This window comes from Periplaneta americana, chromosome 4 (genome assembly GCF_040183065.1).
Source record: "Periplaneta americana isolate PAMFEO1 chromosome 4, P.americana_PAMFEO1_priV1, whole genome shotgun sequence".
NCBI classification, from domain to species: domain Eukaryota; kingdom Metazoa; phylum Arthropoda; class Insecta; order Blattodea; family Blattidae; genus Periplaneta; species Periplaneta americana.
In genome coordinates, this window is record NC_091120.1 from 159,413,544 (window position 1) to 159,433,048 (window position 19,505).

Sequence of the window (19,505 nt, forward strand, 5' to 3'; positions counted from 1 at the left end):
ATTTCATTTATTCGTTAACTCTGTATTGAAGAATTGATGTAATGTTGTATAAAATAAGAGTTTTTTTCCTATATTTTACTTCTCATTTGAATATGAACAAATTTAATGTGGTAATACTGTTATTTTCAAAATAATAAGGGTAATGGACGAGATTATTTACAGAAATATGTTATATTATGCATAAAGTAATGGAATATTGTGTTGTAATGCATTATTTGCAGAAAGAATGGTTAATATTATACAAGAATAGTAATAGATCAGTCGATGAAAGAGGACAGAAAGAAGAAGGCAAAGTCGTCTTTGAGACGGGCTCGGATTTCATTGCGTCGACTACGAACTGTGACGGAATCGCCGCCGTCCGCAGGCAGGTCGGTGTCGGCTCCGCGGTCCAGCGGTCTCGGGCTCAGCCGGGTTAAGGTAAGCGTTCACTACATCGTATCGCACTGCTCGTACGAATCGCACGCAACGGATATTTTAAGTGCAGTGCGTTCACTGTAACGGCTCCACCTCATCGCCTCATCGGATTCCCTATCAGCTGTTTAAAACATGACGTCGTACGATATTGACATTACTGAAAGCAAAGGAGTTGAGGTTAGATCTATTAATTACGTCTGTTAGCGAATAAGAATTTGTAATTGCTTCATGCGTCTTAATTGAAGAGGAAGAAACGAAAGAAATATTGGTTACACAATATATTTGCAAGAAATGATTTGATTACTGTAATGGGAACGCCTCAAATTATATAATTCTTCGCAATTTTCTACACGCGAAATAAGTTTTCCGTCTGCCATTTTGGCGCGACACTGAACATGGCCCAACATAATAGTAACAGCTTAGATTATATATGTAACAGATATGTCGGGGCTATAGGCTTTGAGGTTAACAACTTTTGTCAGGTTTACTACGCTGCCATCTAGTTGTTACATAAGGAGTCACGTCATAATATCCATTTGAATTGCATTAGCGACTGTGCTGCCATCTAGTGTTCGTTTACGGCGGACGAGTGGCGATCCTGGCGGTTGTTCTCTTCAAAGTGCTGCCGATTTTAACGTAGCGAGGAGTTATCTGTTACATATATGATCTAGGGTAACAGTTGACCAATTAAAATTGATTTATTAAAGAAGGCCATGATCGCACGCATCGGAAAAGTTGCCCATCCGAGAAACGTGGACGGATTTGCCGTGAGGCGATGCGTCCGATACGATGTAGTGAACACGGTTACATAACAATTACAGGAAAGATAGTCTTTTTCCGATCCGTGCGATTCGTCCGATGCGTGCGATACGATGTAGTGAACGCTTACCTTTAGAGTTCATTGCCTCGAGCTCGAACTCTGAAGTAGGATTCACAAGGACTTGGCGGGCTTACTGCTGTACAGGTAGTCGGCTGGAAGACCACGGTCTGCCCGTGCTCATCTCTAGAGGCAGCTTCGCACTTTGCGAGGCAAGATATCCACTAAGCGAAGCAAGCATCATGAGGCAGCCTCGCTTTGTAGATACGCGCCTTTATATTAAGTTTAAGAATTCATAATGTGACACATATAACCTGGTAATAAATATTTTATCCATGACCATAACGAAAAACATGCCTTTACTAAATACTTTTGCGTTTGTAAAGTAGGCTTTTATTCAACATTACTTTATTCCACGAGTGAGATAAAGACTTTACCTCACAGTTTGAACTTTATCTCACAGTTCATTAGTATTTTCCTAGTACCCGGGCCACACGTATACTTTTCCATTCAACTATTACTCAAGAAGTTAATATATTAGTTACTAGATGTCACTACCTCTACATACTTCTTTATTACCATTTCTTAAATATACATACACTCAATATCCTTCTCTTTTCTCTATCTACTACGTCGTAATTTGTGAATTGCATCCATATCTAATATGTACTTTTTTTAAATTGTATAATATTTTACCTTTTGGGATGCGAGGAGACTTGAACCTGCGAAGTTTGGTTTATGCTCGACCATGCCGAAATGTAGTAATTATACACCTGGTAGCAGTCCTTTAATGCATGTCATTAAAGTACATCTACTCATTAAAGTACAGGTGTTCAGCCTATCACAACTCACCTTACAGGTGTTCAGCCAATGACAAGTCAGCTTTGTACCGTTATCAAACCGCAAGTATCGATTATTCTCGGATATGCAATCGAAAGAGAATTATCGAAAGTCACGGAGGCTGGAAATCCAATACTGTCGCAGAAGGTTATGTGCTGTTACTATAATAATTAGCGTTAATTGTAAATAATATTCAAATAAATTCAATTTGTCATCTCGTTTTTCAATGTCGAATTCAATAATCAAGGTTATATCAAGTTTAACGGGATTACATCAAGGTCAATGACATTATTGTTCCTCGGAAAAAATCAATACTTTCGCGTCTGCGCACATCTCACAATTCACGACCTAGAACAAGTTCACTTCCGATCTTGTCAGATACAAATGAAATGTATACATCTGAATAATTTCAAGTTAGAAATATGGTCGAGCATAAAAATTCGTATGAAACTCGCCTATAATGGTAATTAAGAAGCTCGTATGAAAATTATGAAACGAGCTTGCGCTCGTTTCATAAACATCCATACTCGCTTCTTAATTACTATCATTATAGGCTCGTTGCATAATGTACTATTATAGGATTTGGATTTTATAACAACACGCCTTAGTCAACTGAGCTAAACAGACACGATGATTAAATACGTTTTAATATTCCTCTTAAGTTTACAGAAGTAAAATGTGAAATTATTTTAATCATATTAGTCCCGCGAACACTTCTAAATGATCCCTGAAACTTGAAAAAGACGAAAAGTGCATGTTTAAAATGAAAAAAAAAATAATAATAAATAAAATTATATAATTAATTATAATTTGTTATTTATCCAACGCCTTAGATACCATTCTTCATTAATCACGGCCTCCTACATCATAACCTACCTAGTACACGTATCGATTGTAAAATCCATGCCATGATATGTGATTATATGAGGACTTATTTTCAACATATTTTCTTTTATAAAACATAATTTTTCGTTATGGTCATGGATAAAATTACGTATGGTACTTGTGAGCGTGATCTTTATTGCGCTCGTGTAATTTAAGCACGAGGCGTCAGCCTCGTGCTTAAATCTTTCCACTCGCGCAATAAAGATGCACTTACCTCACAAGTACCATAAATAACTATTATTTTACAAATTAATAAATCTTTCCACTCGCGCAATAAAGATGCACTTACCTCACAAGTACCATAAATAACTATTATTTTACAAATTAATAAATCTTTCCACTCGCGCAATAAAGATGCACTTACCTCACAAGTACCATAAATAACTATTATTTTATAAATTAATATATATTGCAGTTACGAAATATAATATACAGAATAGTTTATATATATCAAAATTAAATATATAGTACAAAAACCAGTATTATTTATGAAATGCGTCTTATGTAAGGAGGTTCTTTCTAATTAAAAGGAAATTTATACGAGTTCATTGACGAATACAGATATCATGATGATTTCCGACGTTATTTATAATCGTCATACTTCAATGATTGGTTTTGGCAAACTGTGTAAGGAACTGAATGACGGTTCTGGTCGGTCTTCCTGTCATGCGGCCTTCAACCAGATAAGGGACATCGCCTTTACCCTGTAGTTTACCTGATCCAGTGATGTCCATGTGAATCCAGTCTCCACAAGGAACAAATTCCTGAAAATATTCAATATTTCTGTATTAGGATTCGGACTGAAGGATGTGACTAAGACACCTAAAGATGGCATTTAAAACCAGCCAACTTTGTGTTAGTTTATATGTATGTATGTATGTATGTATGTATGTATGTATGTATGTATGTATGTATGTATGTATGTATGTTAAACATATTTTTCTGAATAATGAAAAAGAATTATACATATCTAAAAGTCCATATGTATTTTATTTTAATTTAAAAAAAAAAAAAACTGAAGACAAACGGGCTTATTATTGTAGGCTACGTTGTGTAAAAAAACTTCCAAGAAAACACTGGACATTCTGCGTTAACTTTCCGTTTCTTAGAAGTACTAGCTATTGTTTGCAAATCAGATATTCTGGTCCGTGTGAGTTACTATCATCTGTTTCCATACTAATTTCTGACCGCCAGAAGTGAACCATCGTTTTGTGATTGTGGTGTGGTCCGTGTGAATTAATCCTTAAGACAAAAACAATATGAACGCAGTCGACAATATTTACATGCAAACGAGTAAAGCAGATGTCGTGTATTGACAGAGAAGCTGGTTTGAAACTGTGATGGAATAGTTCAAGAGGAAGTATGTCAAGATACAGGGACATCATTTTATTTTTACTTCAATTTTTATTGTACCTGAGTTTTTGAATGTACTTCACTCCCACCCCTTCTACTAATGAAGTTCAACGTTCTCCACATAGATCCAAGACCGCATAGTAGCCTTACGGTCATAGTAAACAGTACGTTCCAAAAATATGTTCGCGTTTTCCAGTGACGAAAGAGCTTTCAATATTACATCATTTTCCATTTGCTACGTCGCATCCCGGTTTCCCCCACCTGCTTCTATTCGCCTCTCTGTAAATGCTAGTGGCTGGGCTGTTTTAGCTCTTTTCTGAGAACATTAATTTCTGTTAGGAATTGAACGTCTACGTAATATTATACCCATACAATTGTTTAAAATAACTTAAATAAAAGGGCATCGTTAAGTAATTAACTGTCACGTGATTTCCTCCCTTTCTACGACGTTGCGACGTAACCACTTGGACGGACAGTAGATAGCATGTCTGAGTAATTTTATGTTTTCGGATCGGACAGAAGTGAAGATTGAATTTACAGTACGTAAGGTACTCTTTTATAGAGTAGGTACAGAATTATTTCAACATGAGTTACTGATATGAAGTACGAACCTGGTAATTGGAATTACGTACAATAGTCTATAGTGAGATAATATGCACATTAGAACTGAAACCTGTATCGAAATAAACGGCCACCATTTTAAAAAATGTGTTTAAATATCCATATTATGATTATTTTTCAATTTAACTTCATTCTCTATAGTGTACGCTAATGTGCTGTAGACAGTATAATATACACTGCATAATGAATACGTCCGCATGGAAAGCTCAGTTCGTGAGTAAAAACACTCATTGTTAATACTGTACTGTATTTTGATTAAACAAAATCCTAATGAAAATTATCAAACTCAAAATCGCGATATTTTCTAGTTTACGCAAATGAACTACTTTTCTTCCCTCCTATACCTAGTAAAGTGATTTGTTTGTATACTACGCGAGTATCATCGAACTTCATTCGTGGAAGGGGGTTTCCGGTTCTTAATCGTTGATCCAAAGGTATAGCCAGGTTAACATTAGAAATGTTAGTAAAAATAAAATGATGCCCTGTACAAACATAACGGAAAACCACCAAGCCGCGAGTAGCATTAGAATGCAAGCAATAGACTACTGCAAGGATGAAATCTTTTCCTGAACACCCCTATATCATGTTATTTTTGACAAAAAATAAAGGGTAAAATGTGTTCTTAATTTACCGTTAGCTTTGCTTCTTGCCAACTTCTCTCTAATATTCGCATATACTTATATGTAACATAAAATCAACTGAAAAGTTATTTATCTCGCGGGCCGGATTGAACACTTCGGAGGGCCATATTTGGTCCGCGGGTCGTAGTTTGCCAACCCCTAATGTAGAACATAATTTTAATTTAATTTTAGGCAAAAGGCAACAACTTTTATTAATAAGCAAGATATATGAGGAAACTCACCCTGAGAAATGCAGCTGCTAGGCAAGGGTCACCACCAGGGCCGAGACCAACGTTGGATATGTCAGCGAACGTTGTGTCTAGGGCAGAAATGTTTCGTGTTCACTTTAAATGAAATTCACTGATACGCATTCAGTTATAGTTTTAGCTTGTTTCTTGATTTGTTGTGTTTAATTACGCCAGATCTAATATTGATATTGATATTGATATATTTATTTCTACAACTCTTATTTGGTAATGGGTCGCCACCACATCTCTGTATTCGTGCTCCCCATTACCTTCTAATTACAATAAACTTTCATTGACGTGTGCAGTCATCTTGCTTTACCTTTGTTACCTCTGTTACTATAATACATACTCTCAATTTGCTTTCTAACCTCTCCCCTTACTTCCTATCGTCTAAAATTTCCCTAATTTTGAACTAACTTTTACTAACACTATTTAATCATCCCATTCACTTTCATCACTAATTTACAATCAGTTCTACCTCTCCTCACTTCTATCATCATTCTTATCCCCTATTTCTTCATTAAACAGTGAATCACATGTTTATTTTGTTAACTGTTCCCTTTCACCCCGATAAATTTTCCGTTGCCACTATTTTTGTAAGTAAATTCAACATTCATTTGTAAACTTACATTAAAATACTTGCTGTCTTCCTATCATTTCAATTTCCCTGATTGTACGCTAACTTAGTCGACACTCCAATATTAGTAACATTTCACTACCAATTACTATTAGCAAACACTTCTAATTTTCTCTAGTCACTTCCTTTATCAACTCTTGTTTCTCTGGACACTAATTCACTAATTCGCTTGTACATTCTCTCTCCGATTGTTTTGCTAGATACTCTTACTCCTTGAACACTCACTTTATTGTTTCTATGTCTTTTGCCACACTTTTATCACTCCACCCCCCTTAAGCACCAACTTCGTAGACTGTAGTTCTGCGGTTCCTTGTTTCCTTCCTTTCCTTCACCAGTAGATGGACTACCCAAATCTTCTTTACTTCCCCTCTTTGTCGGCTCCGGACGTCTTGCTTGTTTCTTCTTAACCACCTTCTTGACCTGTTTTCTATGACCTACTCTTCCCGCTGTCAGCTGATTCGTCATCTTATCCCTTCCGCTATTGTCAGCAGTCTTCAGTGACTGTTGCTTGCATGGTGACGAAGGACTTATTTGCGACCACGCGTCTCTCCTTTCAATGACGCCATACGTGTCAGCTTCCATTCTTCCTGAACTTGCTGTTTCAGACATACCTTGTGTGGTTACTGCCCTCGCTTCGGATTGTCCTGAGCTAATTGAATTCCTTCTTGAAACTTCTGCCACACTTCTTTGGCTACTAATCTCACTTCTTCCGCCCATTTGCTTGTTTATAATCTTCCTCATTTTCATTTTCAAGTCCCTCCTGTTTCCTTCTATAACCTCGGACTCCAATTCCTTTTGATTCAAATTTTCTAAACAAAATTCTAGATCGAAAATCTCATTATTGATATTCAATTTATTTCCATACAGCCTGGCGAAATGTCCGTTCTTCCTAGCCGCCCACATAAACGGTAGCAACAATCTTCTTCTACATCTCGTCTCATAATCATAGTCCAACTCGAGTCGAATGTTTGAGTTTTTTAAGCACTTTCTTCTAAACAGAATTTTCTCCTTAGTTAACATGTTTTTTAATTTGACCACGATAGGTCGATTCAACCCTCTTCCGACCCTGTAGGCTTCTTCAATTTGTCCGTCGCTCACATCCATGTTGAAAACCTCCCAGCACACTTTGAATACAGTGTCGTACGTTTTCTCGTTCTTTTCCTGTTCCATTTCTTCTACGCCGAAAAATACTAAGTTCTTTTTCCTCTGCTTATCCTCCCAGAATTTTAATTTCCTCTTCATTTGTATGTTTTCTAGCTGCATTTCTTCCATCTTCCTGCTTAAATCCTCGACTTTTTCTTTCAACTCCTTCATTGTAACCTCCATTTTTTCTGTTCGGAATTCGCTACACTCCTGTCTATGACCTCACTATATAGCATTCTAACTAACAGAGCTTCTCGCACACGTCTGTCCTGAGCGCTGACTGCTGTAGAACTGCCAGATCTAATATAGCCTAATTAATTATTTCACTATCTAGCTTTACAATATATTAAGCCAGAGGTCTCCAAAAAGCGTATAGTCATTCGTGATCCCGATGCTGCCCGCCGAACACAGCGTGCTGTAAAGCTAGAGACTCGTACCTCAACAGATGGGAGCGGTCAGTGGGGGATTGCGGCAACGATCTGCTTATGTTTACAAATAATAACATCGAAAGGATAAGAAATATCATACGTTTGTATATTATTTTGACATACAGGAAAATGTTCATTAACTCCTCGGATGAAACTGGCTAGGTGAGCTTTGTCATTTCTATCTGTGCTTTCGTCCAATGCTACAGACTGGTTAATTGTGGTTTCGACTTCAGATTCAATTACATTTGCAATCTTGCAAATCCTTCTCTGAACTGTGTTTGGAGACAATTTAATTTTCTTAAACTTGTGACTTTGCTCTGGACACAGTATTTTAGTAACGTCCTGTATGCACGTTTTTACAAATGCTCATTCTGCAAAGGGCTTAATTGATTTTCTATAATTTCAAGTCAGAACATAGCTAGCAAGAAGTTTTTTTTTTTTTTTTTTTTTTTTTTTTTTTTTTAAGACTGAGGATACGTGTGTGATTTATGTTTGTATGTTCTTGTTTCAAATTTATCAAAATATTTGTACGTATTTCATCTAAAATGAAACGAAAAACTATAAGTATATCATGCGAAACTGAGTGTAAACGTATTGTAATATACTGATTATTAAGTATAAACAACAGTTATACAGACGTCCCAAAATGAATTATTTTCACATGTCCAGCATACCTGTAATTGTATGATATTCTTTGCGAAGAGTCAAGTAGTGTCGTCGCATGTTGAATTTTAAAACCCTTAAGAATTTTCGAACAAATTAAACATTTCATATTCTCCCCACTAATACAAAAAATATTTCTCTTCCTATTCACCCTTGAATGTACTACGTCCATGATTAGAAGACATTGTGAAACGGTGGAACACTCCGACCAACACAATGATAATGGCAGTCCGTCACTGCTCTTCGTTTGCGCATAAGCATTGAGTACAGTACAGGTGGCGATGGGTGAGGCGGAGGCGCTCATTACGTACTGGCTTCGGTTCCGTTCAGGGGCTTACTCGCGAGTACGCTTTTGGAGACGTCTGCTATTTGCATGCTTAGCGTCATAATCACCACCAGACACTCTTAATATCGCTTAAAATAACACAGAGCAAACGTAATGCAAGAGTCACTTATACTTTATGGAAGAATGTAAATGTTCACTTCTCTGATGGGAATTGACTTTTTTTTGTGTAATGGCATACTATTAACTTGCCGTTATTCTCCCCGACTCTACGAGCGTGGCTTATAAATTGTCGCTAGTGCCTAGAAGAGTAGACCACTTAAACTCTGTTTCTGTAATCTGTACAGTATAGGAGACGAAAGAAGTCCTTTGCGCAAGTGGTGAGTGGACGGGACAAGTCCAATGACAGGAAGAAAGCATTGTTTAAAGGGAGTGAGCGACTGCAGAGAGGGGATCATTTCTATCCGAACTCAACAACTGCCACGCGCATCATGCCCCTTAGCGGCCGCGAGCCAATGCAGCTCGCATCACACTCCCGCACTGATAGATTCCACCCATTTGCTTCTCATCGGCTCCACCCAAATGCGCTGACTTACTCTATAGATTTTAGAAACGGAGTTTAGTCCGTCATAGACTATCCAGAGTACATCACAGGCTGTGAGTCTACATTGCACTCATAATGAATGAAGATAATGGAGAATTCTTGAGATATCATACGGGAAGTGAAGTGGTACCCGGAAAAATCCCTGGATCACGGACTTGCTTAACACAAGTCATAATTTCAGGGTTATTCAATCGGGATTTTAACAGGGGAATCTAAACTGAGCTGAATTTGAACTCTGGTACGGTGTCATGTGATTCACAGCGGAAGACTATATATATTGTGACAGCGACGTGAGATTCGAACTCACGACCAGCGTCCCGCAAGAGAGCAGATCGCGCGGGCTCCACGGAGCACAGAGGGACGGCGCGCGGCGGAGAGAAGAGAGGGGAAAGGGCCAACGCGACGAGGGGAGAGTGCGCGCGCAGCTGCTACTCGCGGAGTGAAGGGGGGACGGACCCTCCCGAATCTTCTAGAGAAGTCCGTCCAAAGTGGAGATAGCCAGATAATTCGATAGGACACCCGTAGAAATTTCTCGCAACTATGATTTTGCTATAAAAGAAGAAACGCGGGCGAACTTGAGCAGTTTTTCAGTTGATTAGTCAGCCAGTCAGTGAGTAAGCCAGAGCAAGCAAGCCAGTCTTGTGTACCGGAGTTCGGCTCGAGTGTGCGTCCGCAACTGTGTCAGCATCCGAAGGCCTGAGTTCGAGTGCAGTGGACCGCAGTTGGAGGGACCTGAGTTCGAGTGCAGTGGACCGCAGTTGGAGGGACCTGAGTTCTAGTACAGTGAACTGTCTCTGAAGGTCTGTGGTTCGAGATACTGTGAACTCGAGTGACTGAGCTAGAAGAATTGTGAACTGAGAACTGATAGTTCTGATTTGTAAATAGTGCTTTGTAAATATTAGTTAAGATTAACAGTTCATTGTTGTTCGTAATAGTTCTAGTGAATTGTCATTGTCGTCGTCTGTGGAGTGCTATAACGAATACTGTGTTGAGTGAAAATCCTATTGTTGACGAGAGCGTTTAAGGTGAATTGTAGAAAGGAATTATTGTTGGAAGAATAAAATCCTATTGTTGAGTTGAAATAAATTTACAATATATATCAGGGCTCGAAACGGACCGGAAGGTGTTTCGGTTAGTTAATTTCAGGGATATTTCCGTTCCTTCTCGTAAGAAATGTCTATGGTCTGTTCCGCTTCGTTTTACTTTGATATTAGGCTAATTAGGTAATGGCCGTTAATCATTATGCAAAATCAGTATGAAAGTCAATATTTTTCACTTGCATAGCCTAAATTTATTTTGAAAGAATAATCGAAGCAAATTATTCAGATTGCACGCATTTAATCTATTGAGTTTTTTCAGTTCAATAGAGTAACTACAGTTCATGGTTTCAGTATGTGTAAATTTGATAAAGGGATGGAAATTTCTGAAGATATGTGTTCGAATTTTTATAAAAATAATGTGCACATAATTATTCAGCACTATTATTTCTTCACCCAGTCTTTCTAGTACAGCTTCAGTTGTTATTCTATTTGTCCATTTCACATGCTCCATTCTTCATATAATAATTATTTATTTATTTATTTATTTATTATATTAATGTGGTGGTCAACAGTCATGAGCAACGATAGCCCAACACAAGTGATACAATAATAATACAGAATAAACAGAATTAAATTTTGAATACAATTAATTTACAATAATAATAGTGATAAAAATTAAAGTAATCATATTAAATTGTAATGTTCATTATTACTGGATGCATATACTAATAATACTTACAATTTACTTATAAATAGCTTTTAAGGAACCCACAGGTTCATTGCCGCCCTCACTTAAGCTCGCCATCGGTCACTATCCTGTGCAAGATTAATCCAGTCTCTATCATATTCCACTCCCTCAAATCCATTTTAATATTATCCTCCCATCTACTTCTCGACCTCCCCAAAGGTCTTTTTCCCTCCGGCCTCCCAACTAACACTCTATATGCATTTCTGATTTCGCCCATATGTGCTACATGCCCTGCCCATCTCAAACGTCTGGATTTAATGTTCCTAATTATGTCAGGTGAAGAATACAATGCGTGCAGTTCTGCGTTGTGTAACTTTCTCCATTCTCCTGTAACTTCAACCCGCTTAGCCCCAAATACTTTCCTAAGAACCTTATTCTCAAATACCCTTAATCTATGTTCCTCTCTCAAAGTGAGAGTCCAAGTTTCATAACCATGCAGAACAGCCGGTAATATAACTGTTTTATAAATTCTAACTTCAAGATTTTTTGACAGCAGACTAGATGACAAAAGCTTCTCAACCGAATAATAACAGGCATTTTCCATATTTATTGTGCGTTTAATTTCCTCCTGGGTGTCATTTGTATTTGTTACTATTGCTCCAAGATATTTGAAGTTTTTCATCTCTTCGAAGGATAAATCTCCAATTTTTATATTTCCATTTCGTGAAATATTCTGGTCACGAGACATAATCACATACTTTGTCTTTTCGGGATTTACTTCCACCCCTATCGCTTTACTTGCTTCAAGTAAAATTTCCTTGTTTTCCCTAATCGTTTGTGAATTTTCTCCTATCATATTCACGTCATCCGCATAGACAAGAAGCTGATGTAACCCGTTCAATTCCAAACCCTCTTTGTTAACCTGAACATTCCTAATGGCATATTCTAGAGCGAAGTTAAAAATTAAAAGTGATAGTGCACCTCCTTGCTTTAGCCCGCATTGAAATTGAAAAAAAAAAAAACATCAGACTGAAGTTGGTCTATACGGACTCTGCTGTAAGTTTCACTGAGACACATTTCAATTAATCGAACTAGTTTCTTGGGAATACCAAATTCAATAAGAATGTTATATAAAACTTCTCTCTTAACTGAGCCATATGCCTTTTTGAAATCTATGATTTGATGTACTGTACCCTTGTACTCCCATTTTTTCTCCAACATCTGTCGACTACAAGAAATCTGATCAATAGTCGATCTATTACGCCTAAAACCGCACTGATGATCCCCAATAATTTTATCTACATATGGAATTAATCTTCTCAAAAGAATTTTGGACAAAATTTTGTACGTCAACAAAAGTGATATTTCTCGAAAGTTACTGCAGTTAGTCTTGTTCTCCTTTTTAAAAATAGGTACAATTATGGACTCCTTCCATTGTTCTGGTACAATTTCCTTTTCCCAAATATCAATTAATAATAATAATAATAATAATAATAATAATAATAATAATAATTTAATAATAATTTATTTAATCTGGCAGAGCTAAGACTAGTAGACCTACTCTTCTCTTCTGTTCAGCCAGACTCTAATTATAATTGAATTACAATAGGCTTACAGTTAATACAGTATCTAGATCGCAAAACAGCATGAAAGTGACTAATGACGCCCAACTTCAAGTCAAGCGTGAAATTAGACCTCTGCCATTGGTTAGGCCTATACTTCTCTCCTCCTATGGGGGCAATGCTTATATTTCCTCTCAGACATGTCCATCGTTGTGGCTGAGGGGTTAGCGAATCTAACTCCAAATCCAGCTGTCTCGGGTTCGATTCCCGGTAAGGACGAGTTGCCTGGGTGAGGTTTTTTCGGGATTTTTCCCTCACTCCTACGGATGAATATCAGGTAACTTTATCAGGCGATTGGAACCCCACTCATCTTCACTACTTCCTTCCCCCATCATCCTTTCCTCATCATCACGTTTCAGGTTTTCCAGATCCTCCCGAAGCTGCTGACTCTCTCGACGGCCTCCGTGGAATGTAGTTCAGCGATGTTTGATGGCTTCTGCAATGGCACCCGAGGCGGACCTACTCGGGGGAGGAGTTTCGCCTCGGACCGACAGGGGGGACTTGGGGGAATTTGCCGAAGCAGGAATGGTATCTGGATTCTGTCGGCTATAGGGACCGGTCGTTAAGGGAGTCATGTGATTAGGGCGGTGCGCATAGGGGATCTGTGGCATGCAACTCATTCTATATCGAGGGTTAACGCAATAGATCTCAATAGGTCCCAGTGCTGAGCCATCCGTGCCCCCCTCATTTAAATTCCATTCCTCTTAGACATTATGGAACGAAGTATAGTCATTAATTCCGTCGTTGTTGTGATCAACACCACCGTCACCACAAAAGTAATAGAGCATTCCGGTTCGTAAAAATATACATTTGGAGCCCTGCTGTATACGTGTAACTTAGTAGATCGAAAATATATTATAATAAAGGGGTAGCGTGAAGCGTTAGCAAATGCTCTGAAATTAAATGAATAAAAATAAACACTAGGAAGTAGGATTGGATATATCTCAGAAATGTATAAATTGCCTTCATACTTACGAGTTACTTTGTTGGAGAATTGTTTCCACAAAGGAAACCGCCAGACACGATCTCCTGTGAATGTGCCTGCTTCCGAAATTTCCTTCCATAAGCTATCAGTGCTGGCGAATACACCAGAAGCAGCAGATCCTAATGCTGTTCTCATGCCAGCTGTAAAAATGGTTATATAATATATGTTAGAAAAAGAAAATAAAATTACATAAAAGTGAAACAACTTGCAGTCGAAATAGAAAAAGTCGAGTTCTGAACATAGCCAAGTCAAACCGGTTAGATTCGGTTATTTTAATAGCTTTGTAAGATTCTTCTAATTCCAATCTGTAAGGTTTTTATTCGGTATCGTTATTATACTAACGATTACACTTTTACTACTGTTGTCACGCCAGGAGAAGGCGGCTGAAGTACTTAGACGGGGCGGAGGGGAAACAGTCGCGCATGCGCACCGCGCTGTTCACTGCAATATTCCTGTTTCACAAACATCTACTGCACGTATATTTGAGAGTGTCTGCGGGTCTGTGAAATAATAGTGGCGTTTGGTTGTGTTTTATTTGTTTCAACAAGAATAGTTTCAATATATCGCAAGTCTTTAATAATAGGTTTTTTTTTCTGGTGTTAATATAGTTGATTATAATACAGTTAGTGGAGTTTTTATTATTGTATAGTGGTAGTTTAGGCTTACATAGCGCTTTATTAATTGCAAATAATTGTAAATATGTCGACAAAGAGGAAACAAGGACTGACAATCCATAGCGGAGAAAGAAATATTATTGCAAATGTGATAAAATGCTGTGATGAAGAAAAAGAACAACAATATCTTAGCATTCCTGTTACGAAATCTGCAGAAAGGGCAAAAAAGTATTGTAATGTATCTATAAGAACGATACAGCGTATAAGGAAAGAAATGAAAGACTGCAAAGAAGAAGAAAGTGTTTTGTCGACACCTGGAAAAAAAAACGGAAACGTCCAGACTATCGGAACGCAAATGTAGATGACTTTGACCGGAGAGTGATAAAGGACATAATTGAGGATTTTTATCTGAACAAGAAAGTAGTACCAAGCTGCAAGAAACTTTTGCCTGTGTTAAAAGACAGAATTGATTTCAAATGGAAGGCGACAACATTACGACGAATACTAAAGGAAATGGGTTTCAGATGGAAGAAGTGTGCATCGAGACGAAAATTTTTAATTGAAAGGGAAAACATTGTAAATTGGAGGTGTAGATACCTACAGACAATTAGAAAGCTTAGGGAAGAGGGTAAACCAATCTTGTACCTGGACGAGACATGGGTAGACACCAATTTAACGTTTCGCAAGTGCTGGCAGCATAAAGACGTTACGGGAGTTTTGACTACCGTTAATGCGTCTAACAGACTCATTGTTGTCCATCTGGGTGGGATTAATGGCTTTGTTGAAGGATGCGAATTAGTATACAAGGCGGGGACAGCAACAGGCGACTATCATGGACAGATGAACTCTAACAATTTCGAAAAGTGGGTGATTGAAAAAGTTATTCCCAATCTGTCTACTCCATCTGTAATCGTCATGGACAATGCGCCCTATCATGGAAAACAATTAGATAAGGTACCAACCAAATCAGCGGTAAAAAAAGAAATGTTGGACTACCTGCGAAGGCATGGAGTGCCATGTGAAGAAAATATGAGGAAGTTCACTCTTTTTTCGTTAATTGAACAAATTCGTCCTAAGCAAAAAGTGTACCAAATAGATACGATATTTGCAAATCATGGTCACACTGTCGTCAGGTTACCACCGTATATGTGTGACCTAAGCGCTATTGAATTAGCTTGGAGTAGTGTTAAGAACTATGTAAGGTCACATAACACAACGGGTGATATGTCACTGAAAAGACTGCAAGAACTTGTGCAAGAAGGACTCAAATCTGTAACTAAAGAAGACTGGACTGGATACTGTAAACATGTGAGTGATATTGAAAACTACTACTGGGAGAAAGACGCAATAATGGAGGACGTTATAGACGAGTTCATCATTAATGTTGGCGACGCGGACACCAGTGACGATGACAGCAGTGATGAGAGTGATGATGACAGCCATAACGACAGCAACACCGAAGATAAAGATGAAGAATCTTTTATGTCTGACTTCGTTCCCCTGTAGCCAGGTAAGTGGACTGACGTTTTCAGGTCAGAGTGTAGCGTGAAGTTCCCCCGTCCCTCCTATCCACTCCACCCGCCAACTCGTAGCGCGAAGACAGTACGTCATATTACTTTTTACCAATAAAACGGTACGAAAGGACGTCTTTCAACCAATCATGGCTGCTTATCGCACAATTTGATCACTTCCCTAGCATTTGTTCGTTTTTATCACTTCGTTAGCATTTGTTTTTTGCCAGCATTTCAAACTGCAAATTCTTTACGGTACTCTAAGACATGCTTTGCGATCGTCATTTGTTTCCCGCATCGTTAGTCGACTGAAAGTGATGTCTCCGTTCAAACGTTTTGGTGAAGGGAACATTAGTAAAATAGAATTTAGTGAGTCAATTAATATTTTATTGTATTAGAGTACTTTATTGCTTCTAATATTTATATACTTTCTTCTAATCGTGTAATAGTCAATTAAATCCCACTCGAATTTTGATTTTCTCTAGATAAATCAACACTTCTAGTGAGATTACTGTTGATAAAAAAAGGCTTTATATTTTTTGTTTCAGACTTATTTATAATTCATATCCTTTCTTTTTTTGTTGTTGAATAGAGAAAATATAATATATAGATAATGGGTTAAATACATACGTGAAAGTGTGGCAATATCCATCACCATTTTTGGCTTGAAGTTGTTCACTCCGTACAATAGAGCATCAGCGAGTATTAATTCTCCTTCCCTGTCCGTGTTATCCACTAATATAGCTCTTCCATTAGAAGCTCTTACTAAATCACCTGGCTTGACTGCCATTCCGCTAGGCATATTTTCGCAGAGAGGAATTATACCTAAAAAATATTGACACTTGTACTGACAAACAATTTATGCCGAATAACGTGTCACAACTAGGGTGCGATTTAACGGGGGATGGGGGGATTTCTCCCCTGTTGGAAAGTTATCCCTCTCTCATAATTCATATTAACATTTCTGCCAGGGATAACTTGTATCCCCCTCACAAAATATAATTGTTTTAATACAAGTATACTTTATAAAGTACAGTATAAAGTAAACAAAGAAAATAACATTGATGTATTATCATCACTAGCAAGCTGACAACAATCAATAGCTTAGGAATTACACATCTTATTTTAAGCCTGCTCATGGATATAATTATTATTATAATCAAGATGCAAGACAAGCAACTCAGTGCGACCAAGCGTTGAGCCGTATCGAATGAGGATAATAATAATTTTATGTATGGTATTCTCTATATAGAATTCTATCCCCCTCATCAGAAATCTTAATTCGCATCCTGATCAGAACTGAAAATGAATGAATTTATTCAGTATGAAACAACTATTATTCAAAATTTACAAGAGTACAGGGAACATTGGCTTCAACATTTGAAAAGAATGGAACACTCCATAATACTTAGATTCTTTGTTTCATACCATCAGGAAAAAGATCCGTTAAAAGACCTCACAAACGATTGTTGGAAACTGTAACCGACCATTAGTTCTATTATACTTGACTCGGAAACATGACGGCCTCTCTTCTTGGAATTGGTAATCCCTCATAAACCCCCATCCTCTACTCAACCCCTAGCCGCGTGGCAGAAAGACAATAGATCCCAGCATTGCCAAATTTAGCAGTCATTGCCTCTACCTGATGGCTTTCACCCGTTCTCAGTGTCTTTTTAGACATTTGTCGACGTGTTGTTTTATTCCGTTGTGCGCTTCAATATGTTTAATTTATTCCGGCCATGATTAATAAGTGTTGGAGCAGATGATCCGCAGTCAGGCCTCCTGATTCACCTGAAGATCACGACAAGAACAAATAACACCGTCGAAGAAAACAGAATATCTTAATTGCAGAGGAGCGTAGCTAAGAAAACAAAGTGTTAAAATTGTGTCTAACGTTAGAAATTCTATCCATAGAGTAATTGAAAGTTGAGGCAGTTTGATAAGTACAAATCTTAATCACTTAACATCGGACGCAACCGGCGGAGCTGGTAAAAAAAATATATATGGGGCATATAAATTAAGAATTACGGTTTATCAACTAAAGAAAAAATAAAATAAAACAGAATTCGGTAAGATAGACGATTTTATGCGTGATTTACTTCGTCGAACAGTATGTGAACTGTACGCGAAAGAGATATCGCCAACAGCAAATAAACTTGAGGAAATATTCTGGCCTGATTTGTACATTATGTTTAAGAATGCAGAAAAAATTTCATTCGATTCTATCCAGCACTTTCGGAATTACCAGGAAAAGGGTTTTTAAGGAATATAGTTTGCGAAGAAGAAGAAAAAGCTCATGCCGTTTTCCACTTAATAGCTATTATAGCCAATGCCGCACTTTACATTAAAAATCATAACTTCAGAACTAATACAGAGCCACTGGCGTAGCTCAGTTGGCTGAGTTGGCTGCCGATCCGAAGTTGCACTCGGGCGTGGGTTCAGTTCCCGCTTTGGCTGATTTATTTGATTGGGGTTTTTCCGAGGTTTTTCTCAACAGTAAGGCGAATGTCAGGTAATCTATGGCTTCATCTCGCCAAATACCATTTTGCCATCACCAATCCCATCGACACTAAATAACCTAGTAATTGATACAGTGTCGTTAAATAACAAAAAAAAATTAATACAAGTTGTTTTACCTGAATGAACTTGGTGTAGAAATTTAAATTTTATATTAAGCCTATATTTTACATAACAGAATTTTAAGGTATAAGAAGTGTATATGCCCCCTTAATTAAATCATATTTCGTATCTCATAACGTTCCTTAGGCCTACAGAAAATTTGCATCGAATCAGCAACTAAACTGGCAGAGAAACAAATATATTCTTTCGTGCTTTAATATGATTTTCGTGTTATGAAAAAATGATGTAAAAGGAATACATTTATCCATGGCTGGTATCTAAACTGATCTTTATTTCACCGTCCTTAGCAACCAACATAATGACATTATTCACAGCACTGCTTAAAAGTTTTCTACTTACAGCACTTAAATCACTCTCTACATGACAACCAACATATTAGCATTAATTAAAAAGTATATATACGAACGTCTTCGCCAACAACACATTACAAAGAAAAGACCTACAATTTAAAATCAAATTTACATACCAGTAATGAATAAAATATTGTATAGCACACTAGAGTAAACATCCAAGGCGAAGCGGATAAAATCTAATTTTACTCTCTTGTACTATAAAATTATTGCTATTCAATGATCACAGTTTCCGAAAATTTTACCAGCGCAACATCCTTAATTAAGTATAAAATTCTGGAACTTCAATAACATGAGAATTTAACACTTATTATATAATTCTGCATTTCTTTGTTTATTTAGGCAAAACATGTTAGTGAAAATATAAATATAAAGTGTTTTTAAAATAAGTTTGTTCATTTTTATACCAATTTTGCTTTAGTACTTATAAATTAAGATATATTTACAAAGATAGGCCTAATAGTCTCCCTGAAATTCGCGGTTTCACGGAACACAATTT

General features: G+C 37.4%; 2 protein-coding genes across 3 annotated transcripts in view; one reads left to right on the plus strand and one right to left on the minus strand.

The window, feature by feature from the left end:
• Positions 1-19,505, plus strand: part of noi (splicing factor 3a subunit 3 noi) — a 130,752-nt gene that overhangs the window by 8,828 nt on the left and 102,419 nt on the right. The window lies entirely within an intron of this gene.
• The window catches only part of LOC138698363 (cytosol aminopeptidase-like), a 45,882-nt gene continuing 29,740 nt past the window's right edge, over positions 3,364-19,505 (minus strand). The window contains exons 7-10 of the mRNA XM_069824220.1: positions 16,647-16,841; positions 13,882-14,031; positions 5,793-5,869; positions 3,364-3,720 (exon numbers count right to left, since the gene is read on the minus strand). Of these exons, the coding sequence (XP_069680321.1) occupies positions 3,559-3,720; positions 5,793-5,869; positions 13,882-14,031; positions 16,647-16,841 (584 nt within the window). The 3' untranslated portion in view covers positions 3,364-3,558. The remainder of the gene's footprint in view (positions 3,721-5,792; positions 5,870-13,881; positions 14,032-16,646; positions 16,842-19,505) is intronic.